Source organism: Canis aureus, chromosome 6, assembly GCF_053574225.1.
Source record: "Canis aureus isolate CA01 chromosome 6, VMU_Caureus_v.1.0, whole genome shotgun sequence".
NCBI lineage: Eukaryota > Metazoa > Chordata > Mammalia > Carnivora > Canidae > Canis > Canis aureus.
Window position 1 is genome coordinate 63145405 of NC_135616.1, and position 25984 is coordinate 63171388.

General features: G+C 34.6%; 1 protein-coding gene across 7 annotated transcripts in view; it reads left to right on the plus strand.

The window, feature by feature from the left end:
* EDEM3 (ER degradation enhancing alpha-mannosidase like protein 3) overlaps positions 1–25984 on the plus strand; it is a 72372-nt gene that overhangs the window by 25336 nt on the left and 21052 nt on the right. For all 7 annotated transcript variants that reach the window (XM_077901952.1, XM_077901953.1, XM_077901948.1 and 4 more), the window contains exons 5-13: positions 2851–2963; positions 3980–4133; positions 9116–9250; positions 11732–11837; positions 17259–17356; positions 19146–19271; positions 19484–19567; positions 21184–21267; positions 21784–21908. In XM_077901952.1, coding sequence (XP_077758078.1) covers positions 2851–2963; positions 3980–4133; positions 9116–9250; positions 11732–11837; positions 17259–17356; positions 19146–19271; positions 19484–19567; positions 21184–21267; positions 21784–21908 — 1025 coding nt within the window. The remainder of the gene's footprint in view (positions 1–2850; positions 2964–3979; positions 4134–9115; positions 9251–11731; positions 11838–17258; positions 17357–19145; positions 19272–19483; positions 19568–21183; positions 21268–21783; positions 21909–25984) is intronic.

Sequence of the window (25984 nt, forward strand, 5' to 3'; positions counted from 1 at the left end):
ATGCAGGGCTTGATCCCAGGACCCTAGGATCATGACCCCCATGCAGGGCTTGATCTCAGGACCCTAGGATCATGACCTGAGCCAAAGGCAGACACTTAACCAACTAAGCCACCCAAGTGCCCCTATTTCCTACATTTAAAAGGAATTATTTGGTACATTTTATTAATACACATTAATATTTCTAACTTACTTTGCCTTTACTTTGTGAGCTTTTTTATTTTGTGATTTATTTGAAAATATTGATAGACCTATCATGTGTGATGCTACATGTACCTCTATTGTTTTTATTTTGGTCGTACCAAGTAGAATTTCTGTTGTCATAGTTTGATTTTTAAATTTAATCTGTTCCTGTGCTCACTTCGGCAGCACATATACTAAATTTAATCTGTTCCTAAGTCTGTCCATCTAGTTTTTATTGATGTAATGATGCCAAGAACTAAATTTAAATTTCTTTTTAAATTCTACACTGCCAAGGCACCTGGGTGGCTCAGCAGTTGAGCATCTGCCTTTGGCTCAGTTGCGATCCCAGGTTCCTGGGATTGAGCCCCATGTTAGGCTCCCTGCAGGGAGCCTGCTTTTCCTTCTGCCTGTGTCTCTGCCTCTCTCTCTGTGTCTCTCATGAATAAATAAATAAAATCTTTTTTAAAAAAATTCTACATTACCATGAAATTCGTAGAAAGAGATATTGAAACAAATTAAAAATAATAAGGGAAAGGAAGACCTGAATTCATCATTGTTATCAGCTAGGAGCTGATAACTAATAGAGCTGATAACTAATAGAGCAATTGGAATGAGTTTTCTAACTAGTTATAGACAAAGAGAACTCTTTCTACCTTTATTCTCCTTTGAAACAAATAGCATTGGTATAATTCTTGGGAATAGTTCTCTGGAGATAGACTAGGAAGAATAATAAGATTAACAAAATGATACTAAAAAGTGTATGTGTAGGTGAGTAGGGGGTAGAACAGTTGTGTTTCATTCTAAAAGTATGATATAGGGCTGCAGAATTTACTTGGATTTAGAGATTGTCAAGGAAAAGGAGTCAGTTTAAAGCAAGGCTTCATAGTATATTTTACTCAGGACTTACCCTACTTGAAATTTAGTCAGATACCCTTTTTTTTTTTTTTTTTTAAATTTTACTCATCTATTCATGAGAGACAGAGGCAGAGATACAGGCAGAGGGAGAAGCAGGCCCCTTCGCCCCAGGAAACCTGATGTGGACTTGATCCCAGGACCACGACCTGAGCCAAAGACAGACATTCAACAGCTGAGCCACCCAGGTGCCCCTTAGATATTCTTATGGAATATTTTATAACTAAATTAGAATTTTTAGAGAAAGAAATCAAGTGAAAAAACACTACAAAATTTTATCAAACAAAAAGATTAAACAAGTAAAGGAAAAATACCTTTAGTGGATCCGAGGTCTAAAAGCATGTAATTATGCAGCTGTTACTGAACAATCTATGACAACTGCTAACTCAGAAAACAAACAGGTAAGGCCTGCCACACTGCCTCGGCCAACTGCTTCCTCCTTGGGAATCCTGAGGGGGCCAAATTGGAAGCATAGCACCTGGCTGGGTTTGCCAACACTGAATAGATAAACCTGTGGCATTACTCAAGAGAGAGGAAAGTCTTGGAAAAGAGAAGGGGAGAGATTTATTTCTGGTGCTGGATGCTGGGAAAGATGGCAGGCACAAGCCCTAACAATAGACCTCTCCATGGGCAAGATGGAGATGTCAGGTGGGTATACATGCAAGAAAACATGCTGAGAGTGTGTGATCATGGGCGGGGCAGGGGGTTGGCGGTGGGAAGGAAGGGTACAGGTGTTCAACCCATGATCATGGGCAGGTAAGGTGACATGTAGGCTGTGTCTATCATTCCATTGATATCAGGGCTTTTCTAGTCTGGCAGTTGGAATATTCTGGTCACTGCAAAATATCTTGTCAGTGACTCAAGAAAGTGTGATAAGCAATAAGCACAGTGGGTTATAGTTAGAGCATGAGTTAAGTCATCTTGTCTATTTCTGATTGTAACTGTTGGGATCAATAGTTGAGCAAGAGGGCTCACTGATACAGCCTTGATTTAGACTGAAAAATCAACGCAACTATGTAACGCATTGGCCCCTTCCTGGAACAGAATTCTTAACCTAGTCAGGATTCTAGACCCCCATGGTAATAATAATAATAATGATAAACAATCCTATGAGAGTAGATATTTCCTTTTTTTATGGATGAGGGAATAGGCTCAGAGATGGAAGTCATTTGACTGAGATACAGGTAGTGAGTGAAAGAACCAGAGTTCAAATCAGAGGTTGCACTTGAACACAACATTGTACTCCTCCTTAGTTAGGGGTCAGCGCATCCATGGGTGAAGATGGCAGGTGGTATGTGGTTTACAGTCAGTCATTCTCTGAAGGTTGTACTTTCTTTTGAGAGCATCCTATTTTTTATTTTTTTTATTTTTTTTGAGAGCATCCTTAAAATGATGTTTGGTGAATAGGATGGTTTTTGTGTTGTTTTGACTTGGAAACCAAATCCTGAAAGAGCTCATCTCATGTAGCTCTAGGCCATGGGTTATAGATTAAGAAACCACTTATCAGTTCTGATGATTATTATTTTAAATTCTTAATGATTTCCATGTGTCTAAAATAGTATATAAAGATTCCTTATAATGTAGGCATTTAATTTTGGAGGATTTTAGATACCACATTTTTATAGTAAATATAAAGGAAACATTTTATATTTGTCACTTTTTAGTGTCTTAATGTATTAACTTGCTTTTAGTAGCTCATTCTAACTATTTCTTCTTAACATGGTAGAAAAGAGCTTTATTTTCATAATTTTCTTCTAGGTATTAAATAAAACTAAAGAATTTGAAGATGCAGTGAGAAAAGTTTTAAGAGATGTTAATTTAGATAATGATGTAGTTGTATCAGTCTTTGAAACAAACATCAGAGTTCTTGGGTAAGTATGTAAGACACTAAAGCTATGATTTTTTTTTTTTTTTTTTTTTTTTTTTACTAAAGCTGTAATTTTAATAACAGAAGCCTAAGCTATACTGTTTATTTCTTGATGGTAATAAAGCAAGAAATTGCTTATGCTTAAAAGATGAAAGTTGGGGTGTTATGAAACAGAGGCTGGGGGATGACCTTGCATTGTATCAGAGACAGACAGACAGCAGCAGAGTTTGGAAGTAGTTGCAGACTCAAATCAAAGGTAATCCCCGTGTTTGTTAAAAAAAAAAAAAAAAAGGGTTAGAGGTTGACCATTTGCATATTAGTTGTATCTCAGGTTTTTCGCTAGTTTACATAGTTTGCTAATCTTAACTAGCATCTCTTCAAGCCAAATGAAATTAAATGTATAATATTACCTCTCAACTAATAAACAGCTTGAAATGCTCTCAGAACATTTAAAAGTATCGAATTACAAGATTTATTAATTCAGGTTTCAACATTATTAAATTTTTATACTTTATGGTTACTTTTATGTTATTATACATTTCCTTTTGTGAAACAGGTAGAGTCTTTTTCAATTTAGGAAATATTTATGTAGCTTTTCACAGAGTTTTTTAATCTATTTAATACAGAGTTGGGGAGATTTTTTAAATATTCTGTGAGAGTTAAAGATTGCATGATATAATTAAGTTAAATTTAAAAGCTGTTAGAATCAAATGTCAGGTTGTTAAAATAAGTGATTTCTAGGATACTTTCTTTTTTTTTAAGTATCTTCTTTATTTTAAGGTGTTTGAGAATGCCAAACACTTTACAGCAGATAGAACATCTGAAACTTTTTTGTACTGGCTGTGGTTTGCTGTAAAATGAGTAGCCAGAGTTAGGTTAAAAAAAAAAAAAAGAAAGGTCCTTTCTGAAGTCTTCCCTTATGTGTGCTAAATTGTTGGTGACAAGATAGCCATATCTTTTTAGGTGGTAACTTTCAAGTGTCTGTAAGAAATGGATAATGTTTCCTCTCTGTAATTGTAGGGGTCTTTTGGGTGGACACTCGCTGGCGATCATGCTGAAAGAAAAAGGCGAGTACATGCAGTGGTACAATGATGAACTTCTCCAAATGGCGAAGCAATTGGGTTACAAACTTTTACCAGCTTTCAATACTACCAGTGGCCTTCCTTATCCAAGAGTAAGTAATCTGAAAAACGTAGCAGTCTTTATATACTTTCTTTACCATCTTAAAAAAAAAGAATTTTTGTAGTTGGAACCATTTGTTCATTACCTGCTTGAGGCTGAGGAAAAATACTTCATAGCTATATAATAATTTATATTGACATTTCAGTTCTGCATTTGAGTGGTATGAGAGTTTAGATTAGTTTAAGCCTTTTATGTGTCACTGTGTAACAGTTTAGATTATGCTGCAGAAGAAAGAAACAGATGCCAAACTAGAATTTGGGCACAGAATTATTTGTGCAGAAACTACATTTGAAACAGAGTGAATGTTGACTCTCCAGAAGAGAGGGTATGGAGAGAACACAGGACAGGGGCATGAGGAGGAAGTAGAGTGGTGGAAAAGACTCAGGAGGAGAACCATACAGTAGAGGCTATGGTATTATGAAATCTTAGAGCTTCAAAAGGAGGTCTTCTAGAAAACAATAGGAGGGGAGCCTGAGTGTTTCAGTTGGTTAAGCATTTGCCTTTAGCTCAGGGTCCTGATCCCAGGTCCTAGGAAGAAGTCCCCCCCCCTCCCCCCAGGCTCTCAGCTCAGTGGGGAGTCAGCTTCTCCCTCTCTCTGCCCCTCCCCCAGTCATGCTTTCTTTTTCTCTCAAATAAAATAAAGAAAATCTTTTTAAAAAAGGAAATAAAAAACAATAGGAGAATTAGATGCAAATAGAACCTTAAAGGATGTAATGTGGAAGAGTAAAGAGGAGAGGAGAGAAGGGTTCAAAGTAGGTGAAAACACAGGTCTGTTTATTTTGAGATTTAGTTGGAGGTGGCAGCAGAGTCAGTTGAGAGAGTTTGTTTTTTCCTCCCCCAAAAATGTTATATTTAAAGCAAAGGGAAAGAAACCATTGAATATGGGAAGAATTTTCTTGGCTATTGTCTTTATTAACACTATTGCTCTCTCCATCTTGTCCAAGTTAGATACCTCAGCCATTACTAAGTTCTGATAATTTTTCTATTTTCTTACTGCTGGTATGCTAGTTGAAGCAACTAATTATAATATATAATTTTATTCTTAAACTATTGTAAATACCTATCTTACTCTTTTCTCTCTGGTTTATTCTTTAGAGACTTAAAAAAACTTACTAAAACAACTTTTATCAAACTACCCTCAGAAGTTTTACTGACTCCCTATTGTACAGAGTATCTTTTAACTTTCAGAATTCATTATGGTTTGGCAGTAGACTTTCCGACTTGCTCTCAGAACCTCACACCCCAATGAAATGAGTGTTCCATTTCAATCAAAAGAATCTGTTAGTGTTTCCCCAAACACCTAAGGTATGTTTTTCTTTGTTTTTTGTTTTTTCCATTTCCATGCTGTCAGGCCTGCCATCTCTATTACCTGGAATAACTTTTCACCCAATATAAATCAAGTAAGATTCACTTTCCCCATCAAGAAACCTTTGGAGAAACAGCATGATACAGAGCAGTGCTTTTCAAACTGGAGGTCACAGCATATTACTTTACCCACCAATTTAGTGGATTGTGACCAACACTTTTTCTTTTTTTTTTAGTGAAAGAGACTAGTTATTAAATCTTTTATTTAAATTTCTCATTCTTGATATTTTTGAATAGCTCTTCTGTGAACATCTTTGTATAGATCTCTTCTTCCATAGGATAAATTACTAGAAGAGGATATAGTAAGTCACAGAAATACGGAATGCTTTTTAAGCTTTGGGTACTTATTGTTGCCCAGTTGTTCTCCAGAAAGGTTCTATTTTTACAGTTACCTGTGTTTTATAAAAGTATATGTGTCCTTGTACCATTGTCAACAATGTGTATTGTTATTCTTTAGCCAATTTAATGAGAAAAAATGGAGTCTTGTTTTAATGTGAATTTCTTTGCTTTTCAGTGTGGTTAAGCTTGTTTGTCAATCTTTTTATTTTCTTAGCATATTAAAAGCAAAGTTATTTCAAATAACCTAGATGTATGTTTAAGTAACTTTTGGTGAATATTTTTAGTTTTTGTTATAAATGGAGGTGCTAAATTTTGGGGAATCTAGCATTTCTTTACTTTTGCTGTAACATGAGAAACAGGTGAGGAATTTAAAAAGCTACTAAGAGTCTTATAGTAAAATAAAGAAAATGTATTATTTTCTTATACTCTGAAGTATCAGGAAAATTTTAAAAGTTGCTTTTTAGAAGAGGACTAAATATACAAAACAAGTGTCTTTCTACCCTGCCTTCTTCTTGCTTATGAGCTTTTGCTCTTGAAAGTGTGTACAATTGCTCTTGGTTATGCATAATTGGTAGTATTAATGTTTTTAACTCAAGAATTTGCTGGGCAGAAATGCTATTTTAATAGTTAATGGTCATTTGTTACATCTGTATATAAACCCTAGAAGTAGCCCACACTTTATGATGCCATTTCCTCAAAGTTAATTAAAAACACTTTGCCACTTTTTCATTTAAAACCTCATTTATAAGATTAGGTAGATGATTATATCCATAAAACAGGGTTAATGGGAATTCCATTTTGATATAGTACATATTTTAGGGGTCTTATGGGTGTAGCAAATATGTAATGTAGGTAAATTTAGTGTAGGTAATTTAAACTTCTAATAATAAATAATATTTATTTTTTAATAAAAAATATTCTTTTTTAAGAACTACTTTGTGACTCCCTAGAACATAGGACCAGGAGGGAGAAACCAGGTTCCAAATTCCTTCTAAGTACAAAAACCTTTATTATACTTTTAACCTTTTTGTATGAAGCCTTTCCAGTAAAGGGCAATAAGCTCCTTGTTTCTAGCTTCTACATGACTTAATAGATGCTCCTACCAATGCCCTCTCTACCCCGATCCTCTGAGATCTAGTCAGAAGGACTGGAACTTATTTAACCAGCCTCTAGATCAAAAGTCAACAAGAGGATTTCCATAAGCAAAAAAGGCGCTCAACCCTTTTTCCTGTCTTATAGAAACAGTAGTGCCCCCTGGAAATTTTGCATTTGGAAGTTGTTTAATGCAGATTTTCAGCATAGAAGAGTGAAATGATATGATATAGATGTATTAAGAAATAGTTCTTTTACATCATTTAGTAGTGAACATTTTGGGACAGTAAAGACTGTAATGCAATATGCAATATGCAACTATCTTAAGTATTTTTAATGTACAGAACTTCAGTGACAAAGTATTTCCCTTTTTTTGTTAAGAGAAAAGATACCATTTTAGTTTTCTGTTTTACCTTTGCTTACTCTTGACTATTCCCTGGACTTTGCCATTGTTAGCTCTTGGCTACTCCCAATTCAGTAATATTTTACCAAATATCAGGATATTTCTTCTGATTTTTTAAAAAGGTTTTATTTATTTATTCATAAAAGACAGAGAAAGGCAGAGACATAGGCAGAGGGAGAGGCAGGCTCCCTGGAGGGAGCCCAATGTGTGACTGGAAACTCCAATATCACTCCCTGAGCCAAAGGCAGACGCTCAATCACTGAGCCACCCAGGCGTCCCTCTTCTGATTTTTAGATCTTAGCATTTTCTTGTCACTTCCATTCGTTTGGCACTTATGACTTACCATTATTAGTTACTATCTCCATTTATATATATATCTGTCTTATTTGCTGTGTCTGAATTTTAAGCTCCCTGAGGACAAGAATCTTTTCAGTTACTTTGTATTTTAACCTAATACCCACCACGTAGTAGATAACTATTAATCAGTTGATTGTAATAATTAATAGAACTAACCAGAAAATATTTTTTACTGTTGGCTCTTATTGCAAATATTTATAAAATTTATTATACTTTACCTTAGTGCAGTTAATGTAAATATTTTATTATTGAGGATTTCTCAATAAATGATGAGTGATCTGGAAACATTTATATTTGATGTTTTTGTTATGCTAGATCCTTGGCATTTGCTTGCTCTTTTGTTTTTTATATGGACTTCAGAAGACCATCAAGTCTTTGTTTTTGTTTTTTAAAGATTTTATTTATTTATTCATGAGAGGCACACAGAGAGAGGCAGAGACACACAGGCAGAGAGAGAAGCAGGCTCCATCCAGGAAGCCTGATGTGGGACTCAATCCTGGGACTCCAGGATCACGCTCTGGGCTGAAGGGAGGCTCTCAACTGCTGAGCCACCCAGGCGTCTTGACCATCCAAGTTTTAATCAGTTTGTGGTCAGTTTGGTTCTGGTTAATCTAGGTTTATAATGTAGTGTGATTTTGCTGTCTTTGAATTATAAAAAAAATTCCTTTCAAAAAATTTGCTTTGTGTTATTTGATAGCCTGTCAGCAAGGCAATATACTCTATATTTCAAAACTTTTTAAGCCTGTAAATAAAATTTTACTTTCTTCTTAAATACATACCATAACTTTATCAGTTTTTTTGCTGTGAAGGATTAATATAGTACTGGTTTTATGCGAATTCTCAAATCTAATTTCTTTTAGAGCTAGTCTAGTTCCCTATTCTTATACTAACTGGTTCAAACTGTTTAGAGAATAAAATTGTAATAGATGATGATATTTTCTCTATGTAATTCTTGTATGGGTAGTGATTTTTGGTCTCATTGAGGAAGGAAGTAAATGAAAAATTATTTACCCCATGAATATTATGTGTGTAGTAGAATAAACTTCCCTGGATGTTAAATTGAAAAAAGTCATAAAGACCATCAAATTTCAGTGTTTAAATATTTTATGAATTATTTGCGTGATTTGAGATGTCTGGATGGCTCAGCGGTTGAGCATCTGCCTTCAGCTGAGGGCGTGATCCTGGAGTTCTGAGATCGAGTCCCACATCCGACTCCTGTGTGGAGCCTGCTTCTCTTCCTCTGCCTATGTCTCTGCCTCTCTCTCTGTCTCTCATGAATAAATAAATAAAATCTTTTTTAAAAAATTATTTGCTTGATTTGATGAAAAATCTTGATTGAAAAATAATCTCTTATAGAAACCATTATCTTTCCACAGTTGTTAATGATAATCTTCTGATAATCTTCTGATTTTATTTAGATTAATTTAAAATTTGGTATCAGAAAACCGGAAGCTCGAACAGGAACTGAAACAGATACTTGTACAGCTTGTGCAGGTACCTTGATCCTTGAGTTCGCTGCTTTAAGTCGATTCACAGGAGCAACAATATTTGAGGTTTGCTTTTCAAAGTCTTTGATCTCTTGGGTATTGGGCATAACTAACTTTGTCTTTTTTTTCATTGCTCACGTATGAGGAGTATCAATTGAAGGATTATTGTCATTTTAGTGAACTCTTGTCTAGATTTCACCATACTTTTTTTGTCAAAAACCTAGAAATCATTGTGAGGTAGATGTATATTAATACAACTTTGCATTTTTTCACAAACTATAAATTTTTAGGTTTATTTTTTGGAGATTTTTTTAGCCATGTTATATTGATACCAGAAATGTTTATATGAAAAACTGTCTTTTTGTTTTATTTGTTAAACTTCTAGATGGCCTATTGCATTTCTGAAAACTTCACTGAAACAGTGAAATTTTTGCACTTGATAGTCATATCTGTAAGTTTGTTTACCCCGAGGTTAATTTTATTTCTTATCCAAAAGACTTAATATTCCTCAAGAACTTTGTTGTAGACTATGTCTCGCACTTTTAGTTTTATATATATATATTTAAGCATGCCATTTTGTGCAATAGTATCACAAAACACCCTCTTTTTGAGTTATAGGACTTAGGAAAATTTTTTTAAATTCAGCAAATGGGACACATAAAGCAAGCAGAAATAGGGAATATATACTACTGTTAGAGACATTGGATCGGACTGTGAAGAAAACAAATCAAATGGTCTTTGTGTGTATGTATATTCACAGTGTCAAGGACAGATTTATCATGTTTGGTTTAATTTTTATTCTATACTTGCTGACATATTTCCCCTTCTTTGAAAAGTATAGCCACTTTTGCACTAATGTAATTTCAACTACTTAACTCTGAGATACTGATGCATTTGTAGGTTAGGAAAGTGAGACTCAAAGAGGATTGGATGCACAGCTATGGGTAAATCAGTAGAATTGGAATTAGTTTTCTAAATGGTTTTCTAAATTCACACCCCGTACTCTTTCCACTGGTCTATTTTGTACTTATGGGCAAATCTATTTGAAAATTATGATCTTTTAACTTTATGAATATATAGTAATTTATTGTAAAAGAAGCAACCTGATGCAATTGACAGAGCATCGATCCAATACATGGTTGGCAAACAACAGCCTCGGGGCCAAATCTAGCCACTGCCTATTTTGTGAATAAAGTTTTATTGAAACACAGTCTGGGGCAGCCTGGGTGGTTCAGCGGTTTAGCACAGCCTTCAGCCCAGGGTGTGATCCTGGAGTCCCGGGATCGAATCCCACCTCAGGCTCCCTGCATGGAGCCTGCTTCTCCCTCTGCCTGTGTCTCTCTGTGTCTCTCACCAATAATAAATAAAATCTTAAAAAAAAAAAAAAAAGAAACACAGCCTGCTTATTTATTTTTGTTTGTGACTGCATCTGTGCTAAAGTAACAGAGTTGAGTAATTGTGGCAGTGACTGTATGACCCATAATGCCTAAAATACTGTCTGGCCCTTGTCAGAAAAGGTTTGCCGGCTTTTGGTCTAAAATATAAAGAGATATGAATTCTCATATTAGCTGTTCTATAATTCAGTTTTAAACTTTGGCTAAGTCTTGGATTTCACTGGGCCTGTTTTCTTAGCTGTAAGATAGAAACAGGGAAATATAATCTTTATGAAACTTTCTCACTCTGAAATTATAACTTCATTAAAGCTGTAGTCTACTTTGTTTTAAAAAAATCAGCATAAATTGAATCAAGAGCTAAGTCTTTTATATTCTGTTCTTAAATCTGCAAAATGGTAAATTGGTTTAATGATTTTTTTCTTTTGTAGAAATACTTCTCCAATGCTCAATATAGATTCATGCTCTGAAATTAATTTTAACTTAGAAACTCCCCTGTACATGTCTTATGCTTTTATATTTTATAACATCTTTTCATCCAAGCTAGGAATTTGATCAGAAATTATTTTAATTTGATGTCCAATGGATAAAAAGTGAAAAAAAAATAGTATCATAAGGTTATGTTTGGTATTGTGAAATGAATAGGAGTTAATTTATTTAGTCTTCACTAACAAAATTGCGTGTTCTGTAAATAGTGGGCTCTTGAAATGCCTGTTTGTGTTTCAAAGATGACATAGCAACTTTGAAATTCTCTCTTAATTCTTCAAATAAGAGTATGTAAGGAGATTTTCACATTGTATTTAATGGTAGAAATTATTTTAATAAGTGCATTTAATTATGGCATCAATTAATATAATTTAATCATATATGTGAATATGAACTTGCATGCAAGAGTAGACAAACATGATGGTCTCAAAGTGAAATCACTTCCACTAAATAGCAGTTTTAGACTCATTCTTTCTACCTAGATTTGATTGGCTGAAAAAGAGCCAAGATTTGACTTGTAAGGACGTTTGATGTATATTGTTAATGATTATCTTAGGAATTTTATTTAATCCTTAAAGAAGTCTGTGAACCTTTGATTTTTGTTTCTTTGTTTCCTGTTTGCCAGAGATGTGCAGTTCTTCAAGTGTGCTTTCTTTTTTTTTAATTATAGGAATATGCAAGAAAAGCTCTTGATTTTCTCTGGGAAAAAAGACAGCGAAGTAGTAATTTAGTGGGTGTGACTATAAATATTCATACTGGAGACTGGGTAAGAAAAGGTATGTAAGTTGGGCTTTTTATTTTTTTATTTTTTTATTTTTTTATTTTTTAAATTTTTATTTATTTATGATAGTCACAGAGAGAGAGAGAGAGAGAGGCAGAGACACAGGCAGAGGGAGAAGCAGGCTCCATGCACCGGGAGCCCGATGTGGGATTCGATCCCGGGTCTCCAGGATCGCGCCCTGGGCCAAAGGCAGGCGCCAAACCGCTGCGCCACCCAGGGATCCCAGTTGGGCTTTTTAAATCAAGGCTTCACATCCTCAGAATGGTTGGGTAATAAAGGATTTTCATTTGTTAAAATAATCTTTGGGACAGTATAAAATATAGTTTTTCACTAGAATGCTAGAATTTTAATTTGAACTAATTTAACCTGATTTTCTTCTTTGGTGCCAAATAACAGTATTTATTCTAGATGGACTTACTGTTTTATTTCATACCTTAATAGGTATGGCATTATAGATATAGGATATAGATGATATAGATGAAGCACTAGAACTAATCAGAATACCTCAGCCATCTCACATTAAATAGAAATCTGTATTAATGTTATCACTAGATTTTATTGAAACAAATTGGAATTATGAGACAAATGTTACATAAATAAACAGGATATAGGATTATGTAAAGGATATAATTTTATCTTTATACAACACCCCTGTAAAGCATAGATGAATAGAAATATACTAGAATATTCTTAGAATATTCTTAGTAAAATTATGTTATTTATTGTCTATTTAGTATTGTGTAAGATTTTTTTTCCAAATTTTATCTAAATGGTTCCTGACAGTAATCTGAATTCTAGCTTCAGAATTCTGTCATTTTCTTTTCTTTTCTTTTTTTTTTTTTTAATGTTATGGATTTATTTCAGAGAGAGAGAGAGCGCACAAGAGGGGGGGTAGGGGCAGAGGGAGAAGTCAACTCTTCCCTGAGCAGGAAGCCAGACTCAGGACCCTGTCCCAGGACCTTGGGATCATGACCTGAGCTGAAGGCAGACACTCAACCAACTAAACCACCCTGGTGTCCCCATTTCTTTTCTTTTTTTAACCTGCCTGGAACTCAGGTGCAAATTAATTAGACTTAATTTTAAACTAATCATAATCTTTGGTTTTTGACACACTCATCATTGGTCCAGGAATGACCCATTTTACTTAGTCATTTTTAATAACATAATAAGGATCCACAAATGGACCATTACTTGACAACATACACTTGTGCATATGATCCTTGACTCTTTCTACCTGCAGTCGTACACCTCTGCTTCCCCTAACTACAATAGCCAGCATTCTTGTCTTCTATTGTCATTTGCTTTTTTTTTTTTTTAATTTATTTATGATAGTCACACACACACACAGAGAGAGAGAGAGAGAGAGAGGCAGAGACATAGGCAGAGGGAGAAGCAGGCTCCATGCACCGGGAGCCCGATGTGGGATTCGATCCTGGGTCTCCAGGATCGCGCCCTGGGCCAAAGGCAGGCGCCAAACCGCTGCGCCACCCAGGGATCCCTGTCATTTGCTTTTAATTAAGTTTTATTGCATCTGTATGTATTCTTAAAAAGTGTATTTTTTGTTTTGTTTTAAATTTTATAAAATCATATTATGCATACTTTTGAGACTTACTTGCTCAATATGATATGGCTAAGATTCATGTGTATTGTTGCATGAAGGTATAGTTCATTTTTTTTTGACTGCTATATATAACATTTTATTAGATGAATGAGCCACAGTCTGGGCAATTTAGATCATTTCCTGGATTTTACTATTGTGAATAGTAGTGTCGTGAATATTTTTGTATGTTTCTCCTGTTGTACATGTATGAGAGTTTTTCTTGGCTACATATGGAGGAGTGGAATTTTTAGATCATAGGACAAGTTAATGTTCAGCTTCTGGAGATAACGTCAGAATTGTTTTCAAAAGTTGTTTGACCACTTTATACTTCCACTAGGAAAATATAAGAGATCCTGTGGATCAACACCGTCTCCATTGAGTATCATCAAACTCAAAAGATTTTGCCAATTGAATGATTTCCCATTATAGTAGTTTGATTTGTATTTCTTTGATCACTGATGATACTGAACATTTCATATTTATTGATCATATAGGTTTCGCTTTTTTTGATATTGATGTTCTTGTAGTTTGTCCATTTTCTATTCAGTTAGTTGTATTTTTAAAAATATTGATATCTGATCTGTATGATACTTACGATCTATGTGATAACTATCCTTTGAAATGTATTGACGTTTTCTTTTTGGCCTAGAACATGGCCAGTCCCCCCCCCCCCCCGCCCCGCCCGAGAGAGAGAGAGAGAGAGAGAGAGAGAGAGAACGCAAGCAAGCACATGTAGTTGGCAGAGGGGCAGAGGGAGAGGAAGGAGGAGAGAGAGAATCTTAAGCAGGGTCCACACCCAGGTTGGAGAACCTCATGACCCTGAGATCATGACCTGAGCCAAAGTCAAGAGTCGAATGCCCAACAGAGTCACCCAGGTGCACCAAACATGGCCAGTTTTTGTGAACATTTTCCATGTGCTTTAAAAAGTATATATTTTCTCATTGCTAGATATAGATAACTGAGCAAATGTCAGTTTGCTCAGTTAATACTGTTCAGATCTTTACTGATTTTCTGTTTGCTTGATCTATCAAAAATTAAGAAAGGTAGATAAAATTTCTGGTAGTGAAAATAAGCCAAGACTTATTAATATCTCCCTGTAATTCTCTTTTGCTTTATATATATTTTTGGATGCATTAGTCTATTTTATTGGGTGCATTCATTTAAAATTGTTCTCTCTTCTTAGTTGAATCTTTCATCATTATACAGTGATCATCTCTGATAGTATTCTTTGTCTTACAGCTATTTAATCTGATAGTAATACAGTTACATCAGCTTTATTTTAATTGCCCGATAAAGGGTTTTATTTTTGTCCTTTTACTTTCAGTCTTTGCAGGTGCTGATGCTGTAATTGTAACTCTTATTTATTGACTTTTTTAAGAAGCCAATTTGTCAGTCTTTGTCTTAATTGGTAGTTCAGTCCATTTACATTTATTTCAATTTTTAATATATTTGGACTTATACTGTCTTAATTGTAATTTCATTGTGTTCCACCTTTCCTGTTTTCTCTTTAATCCTTTTGTTATTAATGAAACCTTTATTTACATGCTTCTGAGAAATGAGCTTTAGCCTCTTCTATCTCCCCCAACCCCAACCCCTATCCCCTGTTTTGTTAATATTATGTAGTTATTTTGTTGATATTATGTAGTTCTTGTTCACTATGAATATATTCTTTCTTCTTTGGATCTTAGTGCACTCCTCCTTTCTTTTTAAAGGTAACAAACTGTCAAGGTATTTGGTCACTTGTACCTTGTATATGATTTGTAACATCTGTTAGATTTGTCTCCCTTCTTAACTTTCCCTGTTTTCAGTAGCTTTAATAGTCTAACAGTAATTTTATTATGCTTTCATATTTTTTATGCTTTCATATTTGAGTGACGGTTTGGCTGTATATAATTTTCTCTTTAAGTTCTTTTCCACCAAGTCTTTGAAAATACAATTCTATTGTCTTCTTACATCATATTTTAAAATGTGATATTATTTTGATTTTTATGTCCTTATATGTGTGATCTACTCCTCCTCTTTGGAAGACTAAGAATCTCAAAACCTCCTCTTTGGAAGACTAAGAATCTCAAAAGCAAAGAGAAATTTTTTAAATGTCACTATAATTTTAAGTGTAGAATTTTCTTTGGCTCTCCTTTTGATATTCTGTGGGCCCTTTCTATTTAAAATCTTTGTTTCTAATTGCTGAAAACTGATTTATTTTTTAGGTATTCTTTTCATTTTTATCTCTCTTTTTTGCAATTCCTGTTATCTAAATCACTTCTGTTTGTGTCCTCCATATATCTTATCTTTATATTTTCTTTTTTTCTGCCTTTTATTCTTCTCAGTGATTGCTAAATGGTAGTCTTCCAATTTGCTGATCTGTTCCTTAGCTATATCCTTTCTGCTATATATCCCATCTGTTAGGTTATTTTAACTGTTATATTTTTTATTCCATATTTCTACCTGGTTAAAAAATTTTTCTTCCCAGGGTACCTGGCTGGCTTAGTTGGTAGAATTGTGAGTTCAATCCCCATGATGGGCATAGAGCTTACTTAAAATTTTTTTTTCTTATTTTATATTGCTAATACCTTCCGTATCTCTTTAGTATATCTATTAGGCTAATTTTAAGATTAAATAATTTAAAATAAGTGTACCTGTTCTATTATTTCTTCTTCTGATAAATTCTTATTCCAACACATTCTTTTTATTTTCAGAACGTCATGCTTCTGGGGCACCTGGGTGGTTCAGTTGGTTAAGCATCTGCCTTCAGCTCAGGTCATGATTACAGGGTAATAGGATTGAGCCCCAGGTCGGCTCCCTGCTCAGCGGGGAGCTGCTTATCCCTCTCCCTCTACCTGCTGCTCCACTTCCCTTGCTTGTGCGTGCATGTGCGTGCTCTCTCTCTCTCTCTCTGTGTCAAAAAAAAAAAAAAAAAACAGACCTTTCTCAGTTCCTGGCAAAGCAGATGATTCTTAGCTGTGTCTGGCTGCCTACTGCTCTAGGCCAAAGCCACCCTCTCCCTGACCCTCCCTGCTCATGCTGCCAGGTTTCTTCCAGTTTTCCTATTTTCTTTCTTTGGCCCTCATGATGATATTGGAGGAAGAAGCCAACAACCAGGTTAGTTGCAGTAATTAAAATTGATACCTCCAAATAGGAGCAGTCTTGATTTTGTATCTAACTTTAAAAATTGATGTCATTAAAAAAATAAAATAAAATAAAATAAAATAAAAAATAAAAAATAAAAAATAAAAATTGATGTCTTACTGATTAAGGGTCTAAATGTTTTTAAAAATGCACAATGGTCCTCTCCAATGTTTCCTCTTTGGGAGTTCCTCACCGAGAAAATGAGCTTAGAAAAACTTCATAAAACTAATATCTTCTGGGACGCCTGGGTGGCTCAGCGGTTGAGTGTGTGCCTTCAGCTCAAGGTGTGATCCCCTACCGGGAATTGAGTCCCACATTGGACTTCCTGCAGGGAGCCTGCTTCTCCCTCTGCCTATGTCTCTGCCTCTCTCTCTCTCTCTCTCTCTCTGTGTGTGTCTCTCATGAATAAATAAATAAAAATTAAAAAAAAAACTAATATATCCTGCTTTTAAAAAAGTAAGACATATTTTGCAAAGTAAGATTCTTTTTTTGGAAATACAAACATTATCAGCAAGGAACTGTTACTATTTGCATAGTAGGATTAATATTTCTATAAATGTTGAATTTTTAAAGTTTCATGTTTAAACTAATGTTTCATTCTCAGTGTACTAATACCCTCACTTGTACTCTGTCAAGAATTTTTAAGACTTGTTTAATAAAGAATCACATTTATATGTATTTTTTCCGTAGATAGTGGAGTTGGAGCAGGGATTGATTCATATTATGAATATCTGTTGAAAGCTTATGTCTTGCTTGGAGATGACAGTTTCCTGGAAAGATTTAATACAGTAAGTTGACCCAATTTTATATTAATTTTAAAGCCAATTTTATTTGAGTGCCAGATTTTTATAGAAACTTAATTACCTGAGTGGTAATCTAAGAAATAATCTTTTAAAATTGTGAATTAATTTTTTGTCTGTATTCCTGATGATGTTGGACAGGGACAGGACAAAGTTACATACATTCCAAAAATTAGTTTACAGAGTAGTTTTATTTTCATCTCTTTTTTTTTTTTTTCATCTCTTAACAGAAGTTTTTAAGTTCTGCCAATAAGTCATAAAATAGGTAGATCAGAGTTTACTTAATCTTCTTTTATACGAGGAAGAGGATTTATTGGAATAAATTACTAGTTATCTTTCTCCTTTGGATTCCAATTCTTTTTGAAATCTTGAAAGTTTGGCCTAGTCCTTGATCACACCTGCACACACATGCAGGGCCGGAGATTGAGCGAAACTAGTGAGTATTCATTTCAAAAGCAGGTCTGTGAGTCCTAAGTCTGGGTCAGAACCACAGGCATAGGAGAAGGGGAAGGAATATTATTGAACCTGATTGGATTGCCTTCGTAACTGAAGCAAATTGAAATCAGTACAGCAAATTCATCAGCTTTATCCCTGTATTCTTTTTGAAATCATTTACAATTTCTTTGTGTACCCATCAGTTCACCCACATTACTGTGACATAGTGTAGTATAGTGGCTAATGTCCTGCCTGGGTTTAAATCTTGGTTCCACTGCTTTTGTCACTTTGGGCAGGTAACTTTTTTTTTTCAATATTTTATTTATTATTTTTATTTTTTTTAGTTTTTTATTTAATTTTATTTTATTTTTTACATTTTTTTAAAAATTGGAGTTCAGTTTGCCAACATGTAGTATAACACCCAGTGCTCATCCCATCAAGTTGGGCAGGTAACTTTACACTATTTGGCTCTGTTCTTTATCCAGAAAATAGGAATACTAGTATTATTCATAGAGTTATGGGAAGGATTAAATAAACTAGTGCATATGAAGTGTTAGAACAGTGCCTTAGCATCTAGCAGGTACTCAAGAATAGTTATTAAATAATAGATGAGTTAGGAAAAAACAATAAGAGACCTAATAAGTTACTAATTGAATACATTAAAAAACATGATCACATATTGGTGATTAGATTATAACAAGATTTTTTTTTTTACTTGAGGTGAACAAGGACAGATTATTTTTGTTGGCTCATTATCGTAGGTTGACTAACAACTCGACCTGTTGTTGTCAAACCTGAGAAATATCTAGAAGAAGAAAAAAGAAGAGAAAAAAGAGTTTGAAGAACATAGAAGACAGATGTAGCAAACTATAAGAGTGGTAATAATGAGTAGATGCATTAATTTAAGTAGGGGTGAGCACCAGAGTATTACATTATCTGAGAAGGGACTAAACTTCTACACACAGGAGAAAACACAACTAATTCTGTAATATAGAAGCCTGTAACTATATTTCGAGAGGACATAAGAGCATCCTTTGGCCACAGGGTCTTACTAACCATGGACCAGTCCCACAAGACAGTGATGTTCAGGTCTGGTCCCCTCAGAAGATTCTATATTAACTATAATCTTTAATATTCCACGTCAGAATTAATGCAGGGAAGTACATATAATATATTTTAGAAAAATTTCCATAAAGAATGATTTAAATATTTACACAATAATTAGTCAATTTATTTACATATAAATTCAGTTTTACTTTCTTCACAATGCAATTTAAGTAGTGTTTTTAGAATAATACATCTTTTTCATCTACTTTCATGAACACATATTGTGATCTTCTAGCACTATGATGCCATAATGAGGTACATTAGCCAGCCACCTCTTCTGCTTGATGTGCATATCCACAAGCCAATGCTGAATGCTCGGACTTGGATGGATGCATTGCTCGCCTTTTTTCCAGGTTTGCAGGTAAAAAACCAAAAGAAACCCCCCCAAAACCTATGCTTTCTTAATATTAATGTAGAACAATTAAGTGCATATGTGGTCTCTACAATTGAATTACCAAAATGGAGTCACGTTTTAAAATTTATTAATGTATATTTTTCTGTTTATATGATGACTCTAGATAAAATCAACTCCTATTTTTATTAGGTAATTTTGTTCTTATTGTTGACTTCTAGGTCTTAAAGGGGGATATTAGACCTGCTATTGAAACTCATGAAATGTTATATCAGGTGATTAAAAAACATAACTTCCTACCAGAGGTAAGCAAATCATCATTGGAATTCTAATTTATGTATAGTATAAATTGCTAATTTAAAGATAGCAAATGTTATCTAATTAATTTATTTTTGGTTTATACAGTACTATATACGTTTTCCTTTTTCTCATATATTAAGAGAAATCTAAAGTAATGCTGACCTTTTATGTAAAAAAAAAACCCCAACAACCCAAATTAGTATTTCTCAGCCTTTTCTAATCTATGCCATTACCTACATATTGTCTCATTCTAACTTTTACATATATCCACCAGCTAGAGAGATTTTTTACTCTTTATTTTCTAAAGCTTATTTTATGAAAATGATATACACTGAATGTATACTCTTCCTGGTCACATAGACTGCCTAGTTTTTATATATTAGTAATAAATATTCTTGCTAGCTTGATATGGTAAGATCTTAACAGGACACACTTTGGCTTTCCAGAAATGTACCATTAAAAATTTCCAAATTCATGTATAGCCTTATTCTGTCCCTGTTTATTTATTACACTCTGTGAGATATCTAAGCATTCCACCAACTTATATTGCTTCCCAAAGTATCTATTTTAGAAAGTATGGTTTTTTTTTTTTTTGAATTTTTATTTATTTATGATAGTCACAGAGAGAGAGAGAGAGGCAGAGACAAAGGCAGAGGGAGAAGCAGGCTCCATGCACCGGGAGCCCGACGTGGGATTCGATCCCGGGTCTCCAGGATCGCGCCCTGGGCCAAAGGCAGGCGCCAAACCGCTGCGCCACCCAGGGATCCCTAGAAAGTATGGTTTTATTAGACTTTAGGCAAATAGGACTGTGCATTTAGAAAATTCGTATTCACTCAATAAACCAAAGTTCAACTAAATACATCTTACCACAGATGAATTTTTATTTGGTTCCCATAAAGGTTTTGGTTTTATTTTTAATCTTTTTTTTTTTAAACCAGTTGGCTCTGTTAGTGAATAATTTCAAATGAGACTAGTTTTCTTTTTTTTTCTTTTTTTTTAAAGATAATTTATTTATTCATAGACACACACACACAGAGAGAGAGAGAGAGAGAGGCAGAGACACAGGCAGAGGGAGAAGCAGGCTCCATGCAGGGAGCCTGACGTGGGACTCGATCCAGGGTCTACCAGGATCATGCCCTAGGCTGCAGGCGGCGCTAAACCGCTGCGCCACCGGGGCTGCCCGAGACTAGTTTTATTTTTAAATAATGCCTTGTCTCACTCGCAGAGGATTTGAGGTTGTTATAAAAGAAAACATATGCTAAAATGCTAAAATAGAAATATAGAGAATGACTTAATAATTAAGAGAAAAAATAGAGATAAGGAAAAAGAAGAAAACCCAAAGATCCATGTGGTGGCATTACGGAGTTTCATAGTTTAAGCTTCCTAATAGCTAAAATGATCACTTACAGAAATAATTACACTTAGTTGGTAAAAATAGCACCTTAGCAAAAATGAATTATGATCTTAAGAAATGAAAACTTTCATTTTATAGATGAAAGTTATCAATATTTTAATTTATAACTTGTTTATGGTCTAACTTATGTACTACTATATATTCTAGAACCACTTGTTTATTTTTAAAATCACATTTCTATACCTATTTATATGTTGTTTTGTCCAGGCATTTACTACAGATTTCAGGGTACATTGGGCTCAACATCCTTTAAGACCAGAATTTGCAGAAAGTACCTACTTCTTATATAAAGTAAGCTATTTTACCTCTCTTTTTGCTGTTTAGTCCCCATTTTCTGTTGGATATCTCACTACCTTATAATAGTAATTGGGTTTTCAGAGTCCTTGTTTAATGTTATAATGGTTGGATATGTTATGGTTTTCATTCATCTAGTCCATAACTATTGAAAGAAGAATTGACATCTAAGTTTTGTGTCTTTTCAAAATATTTACGTGAACATTTCTAATAGGAGAAATGTTATATTCTAGAGCTGCTTTCTAAAGCATGTCTCTTACCTTTCTGGGCATTGAAAATGTTATTTAAGAGCCAAGATATATAGTTGGACAGCTTTCCAGTTGTGTGTTTAAGAAATTCCATAAAGCAGATCCATGGCTTATTTTCAGAGCTAAGTTCTGTGTAACATGTGCTCCAGTGCCTGATACAATGCCAAAGCACCTAGTAGGTACTCAATAAATATCTGATAAATGAGTGGGTATATGGTAATATATAAGCTATATATATGTATACATATATTCTCCTTTTTAATAGGCTACAGGAGATCCTTACTACCTTGAAGTAGGGAAAACACTTATTGAAAATTTAAATAAATATGCTAGAGTGCCTTGCGGATTTGCTGCCATGAAGGATGTTCGTACTGGAAGTCATGAGGACAGGTAAAACAATTCCTAACATCCCCTTTCCTCAGGGTAACTCTGAAACAACACAGAACATAACTCTTAGTTAGAATTCAGATAAGCTTAATGCTTTTACAAAGGGTTTTTGAAGGTGCAAAGCTTAGTTCCTTGTGTTTATTAAACTCTCTTCAATAGGCTCATTTAAAAAGTTTGTATTTTTATCATAGTACCTGGCATATAGTAGCTGCTCCAATGATTCTAAGTAGATGAGTAAGTGTTCATTATCAGAACCTTGGTAATTAAGAGTATTAGGAATGGGGGGCGGGGTTCTGTGTTTATTTCTAGCGTTGTACATAATATAAAAACTGTTATCAAGATGATGGATGATCTGGATTGTGATTTGTATTGAGTCAAGAATTCCTCAAACATCTCTTGGTTAATGTGTGTATTCTTAACTCTGTTGCTGATTTGGAGCGCTGGTGAAGACCATTGGCAATTTCTGTTTCATTGAATACTGGATAGATGTGGATGGTATGAAATATTCAAGCTGTAAAAAGCTTACTCTGGTTACTATGATATTCACTAACATTACAGTTATCCCAGGATTACTTTTCTGGTTATTTTAACCATCCAGAACATAGCGACACATCTCTAACGAGCACTAACGTTTGCTTATTTGGTTACCAAATGTTCATTCCACAGGTATTTATGAAGGTGTCTTCTGTGCCAGAGTTATACTAGTTTTTGACAATTAAAGATATGAAGACATGTCTTTTCCATCTTTGAATCATTGAGAATAGGCAGATAAACAGACCATATTAAAGGGACATGAAATACATTGGGATATGACAGTCCCTGGGAGGTTTATGGAGGCTTCTGTATCTTGAAGGATGGGAAAGGAAGAGAAAAACAGTGGTAGAAATTTCAGGCAGAGGGACTAAAGGCAGGTGAGTCACATCTTTCATCATTACTCAAAGTTGTCCCATAGTCCTTCGATCAGAGTATTTAGATAATAATTAATGAGGCTTGAGACCTACTTCTCTGATCATAGCTGATAAGAAATGGATGGGTTTTTGGAAGTAGGCATGCAGATACCAGCAAGAAATGAAAGCAGATAGGCTGTGTATTTATTTTTAACATTTATGGACTGCTTCCTGTGTTCTGGGCACTCTTCTGATTAAGTACTTGCTTTGTTTAATTCACTCGATCCTGACAATAACCCTCTGAAATGCAACTTCTATAATCTTCGTTGCATAGATGAAGAGGCCGAGGCACAGAGAGGTTGGGGAACCTACCTAAGGTCACACAATTAATAAGATTAAGTCAGAATTCTCATCAAGGCAGATTAGCTTGTGAATACAGTGCTATTCTGACAACTCATGCAAGGAACAATATTTAAGCTCCTACTGTATGCTAGGCACTGCCCTTAGGTGTGGAGATAGAGAAATTAGAACCAGTTCTTACCTTCCCATGACTTGTAGATAGTGAAGAAGATAGGTGTGTAAAGAAATAATTGTTGTAATCTTGTGATTTGTATTATAGTAGAAAAAAGAGTAACAGGTTGAGGAATTATAGAGGATGGTATGATTTACTGTTCAGAGAATTCCAGTTTTTAAATTTAGCATTCTTTTTCCCTACCAAATAGTCCTTATATGACATTGTTTCTAGACTGTTTACCACTGCATTTGCCCCAATCTGATTATATTCCAATATATAGAGTATCTCTTAAAATATCATATCCAGGATTAACCATACTCAAGATGTGCCTGGCAAAACATCACTGTTCAAGAACAGCTCTGAGGTTGCTAATTTTCTAAGCAGATAATGGGTTTACACCCTCTATCCAGTTGAGGATCATTGCTTCATCAACTCACTGTTCTCGTGGCAGCATTGTATCTCTTCTGCATTTGGCCCAACAAAAGGTTGAGAACTACTAATCTTCATCATTCCACGTTACTAGATGTGCTTTAGATTTTTTAGCAGCTTTATTGTATTTGACTCACAGTGAAGCTATGGCCAGTTGTCTTCAGTTAACTTAATTGTGGCCTGCTGACACATGGGTATTCTCCACCCTGCTTTTGAGCAAGTGATTTAGTGTAAGCTTAGAGCTTTAGAGCTTTATACTTACCTCAGCAAAATTTGATTTTGTTGGGTTTGTGTGTGTGCATGTGTGTTTCTAGACCGAAAAGAGTTTGATTCTCATCTCAGTCACCTAAATTACCTATTTTCAGTGATCTACAGTTTGGATAGGCATGGTTAAAAAAATTCATCTAAACTATTGGGAAGAATTCTGGTTAGGACCATGACTGTGTACCTTATGGTGTGACACTTGAGAGCTTTCGAGTTACAAGCCCTTTGCATCCAGTGGCTTATTCCCCAACAGATCTACTAGTGCTGTCACCTGTCCCACTAGCATACATACACGCATGCACACACAATTTTCAAAATGGAAATAACTATATGTTCCTTAATAACTGAAATAATTTAAATGGCAAAAAGAATATGAAAATCTTCCCTAAGACATTTCCCCTACTTGCCCACCCTAAGATGACCACTGTTGGCAGTTGATAAATAGTCTTCCAGATTGTTTTGTTACATATGTGTTTGCATTTGTGTATGTTTATGATTTTTTAATACAAATTAGGTTATATGATATGATACCCAGTTTGCTAGCTTTACCCAATTCATATTGTGGTGTATCATTTCTCTGTTCAAAGTGTTTACAAATCATGTTTCATAATCAGTTCTAGAATTCAGCAAAAATCAACACCCTGCTCATCAGTCTACAGTTTTCTTTTTTTTAAGATTTTATTTATTTATTCATGAGAGACAGAGAGAGGCAGAAACATAGGCAGAGGGAAAAATAGGCTGCCTGCAGGGGTCCGGATGCAGGACTTGATCCCAGGACCCCAGGATCAGGACCTGAGCCAAATGCAGATGCTTAAATGCTGAGTCACCCAAGTGCCCCATTTTTCAGTTTTCAAGCTAGCATTTGCTCATGACAATAACTATTCCTCAGAAAAAATTAAATTATAATAAGTATATTGCAAGTTGACTGGAGGTGTTTTATCTGTTCTGAAAAAATTAACATATAAAATGTTCAAAAAAGTTTTGAAACATTACAGATGAGTCTTTGTTCCAAAACACAATATCATTGATGTGTAGGAGAAAGAATGATAGCTCTGTTTTTGAGCTTATACAATATGCCAGGTGCTATGCTAAATAGTGGACTTTACAATATCTCATTTAGTCTTTAACCCGGGGTTAGGCTTGTATTATGTCCTTTCCAGCAAAATAAACTGAAGCTCATAGTCCTTATATAATAACCTCATGATTACACAGCTAGTCATTAGAAAGTCTTTTCTATTTCCAAAGCCTGTGTTCTTTACCTCTATGTGCCATTGCCTCTCTAGTTCATTCTTTAGTAATACTGTTAAAACTTGCTTTTGATTTAGTAAATGTTTATTGAGTGCCTACTGTGTGCCAGGACTTGTGCTTGGCTGGAGGTGTGAAACTATGCAATCTGTCCAGTAAATTACAAGTTATTATGGCCAAAACCTAGGATATTTTGGGAGGTAGTAAATATAATTAAATTTCATGTTACTGTAACTCCATTTAACAGCTCTGCTCTTTCTGCCACTTTTAATTTTATTAAAGCTTTTCTTTAAAATGTTTATTAAAACATTATAACATTAAATAATTTGTAAAATTGTGTATATTTCTATCCCTCTTACTTCTGTATTCCCTTCTTGACTGGTGTTTAAATATTTGCAAAGTTATCATAGTCCCTGTGATTTTTGTGTTGTACTTTTTTCATGTAATTTTTTATGATTTCCTTTACCTTTGAAGCCTTCTTATTTGTCACTTAAATGGCTACATAATGAACTCCATCAAAATTGTATTACTTATCCAGTTTTAATTAATACTAATTGAATTCTTGTATGGCTCTCAGTAGTAAAGTTGATCTGTATTACTGCCCTACTGTTGGTTCTCTAATAGAAGAAATGGAAAACTCTCCTTCATTGGAAGGCCAACTGGAAAATCTTGTCTGTACTATTAACAAGATTTAGTGTACCTGTGTGGTAGGCAGCGCCTCTGGTCTTTTTCATTTCCTT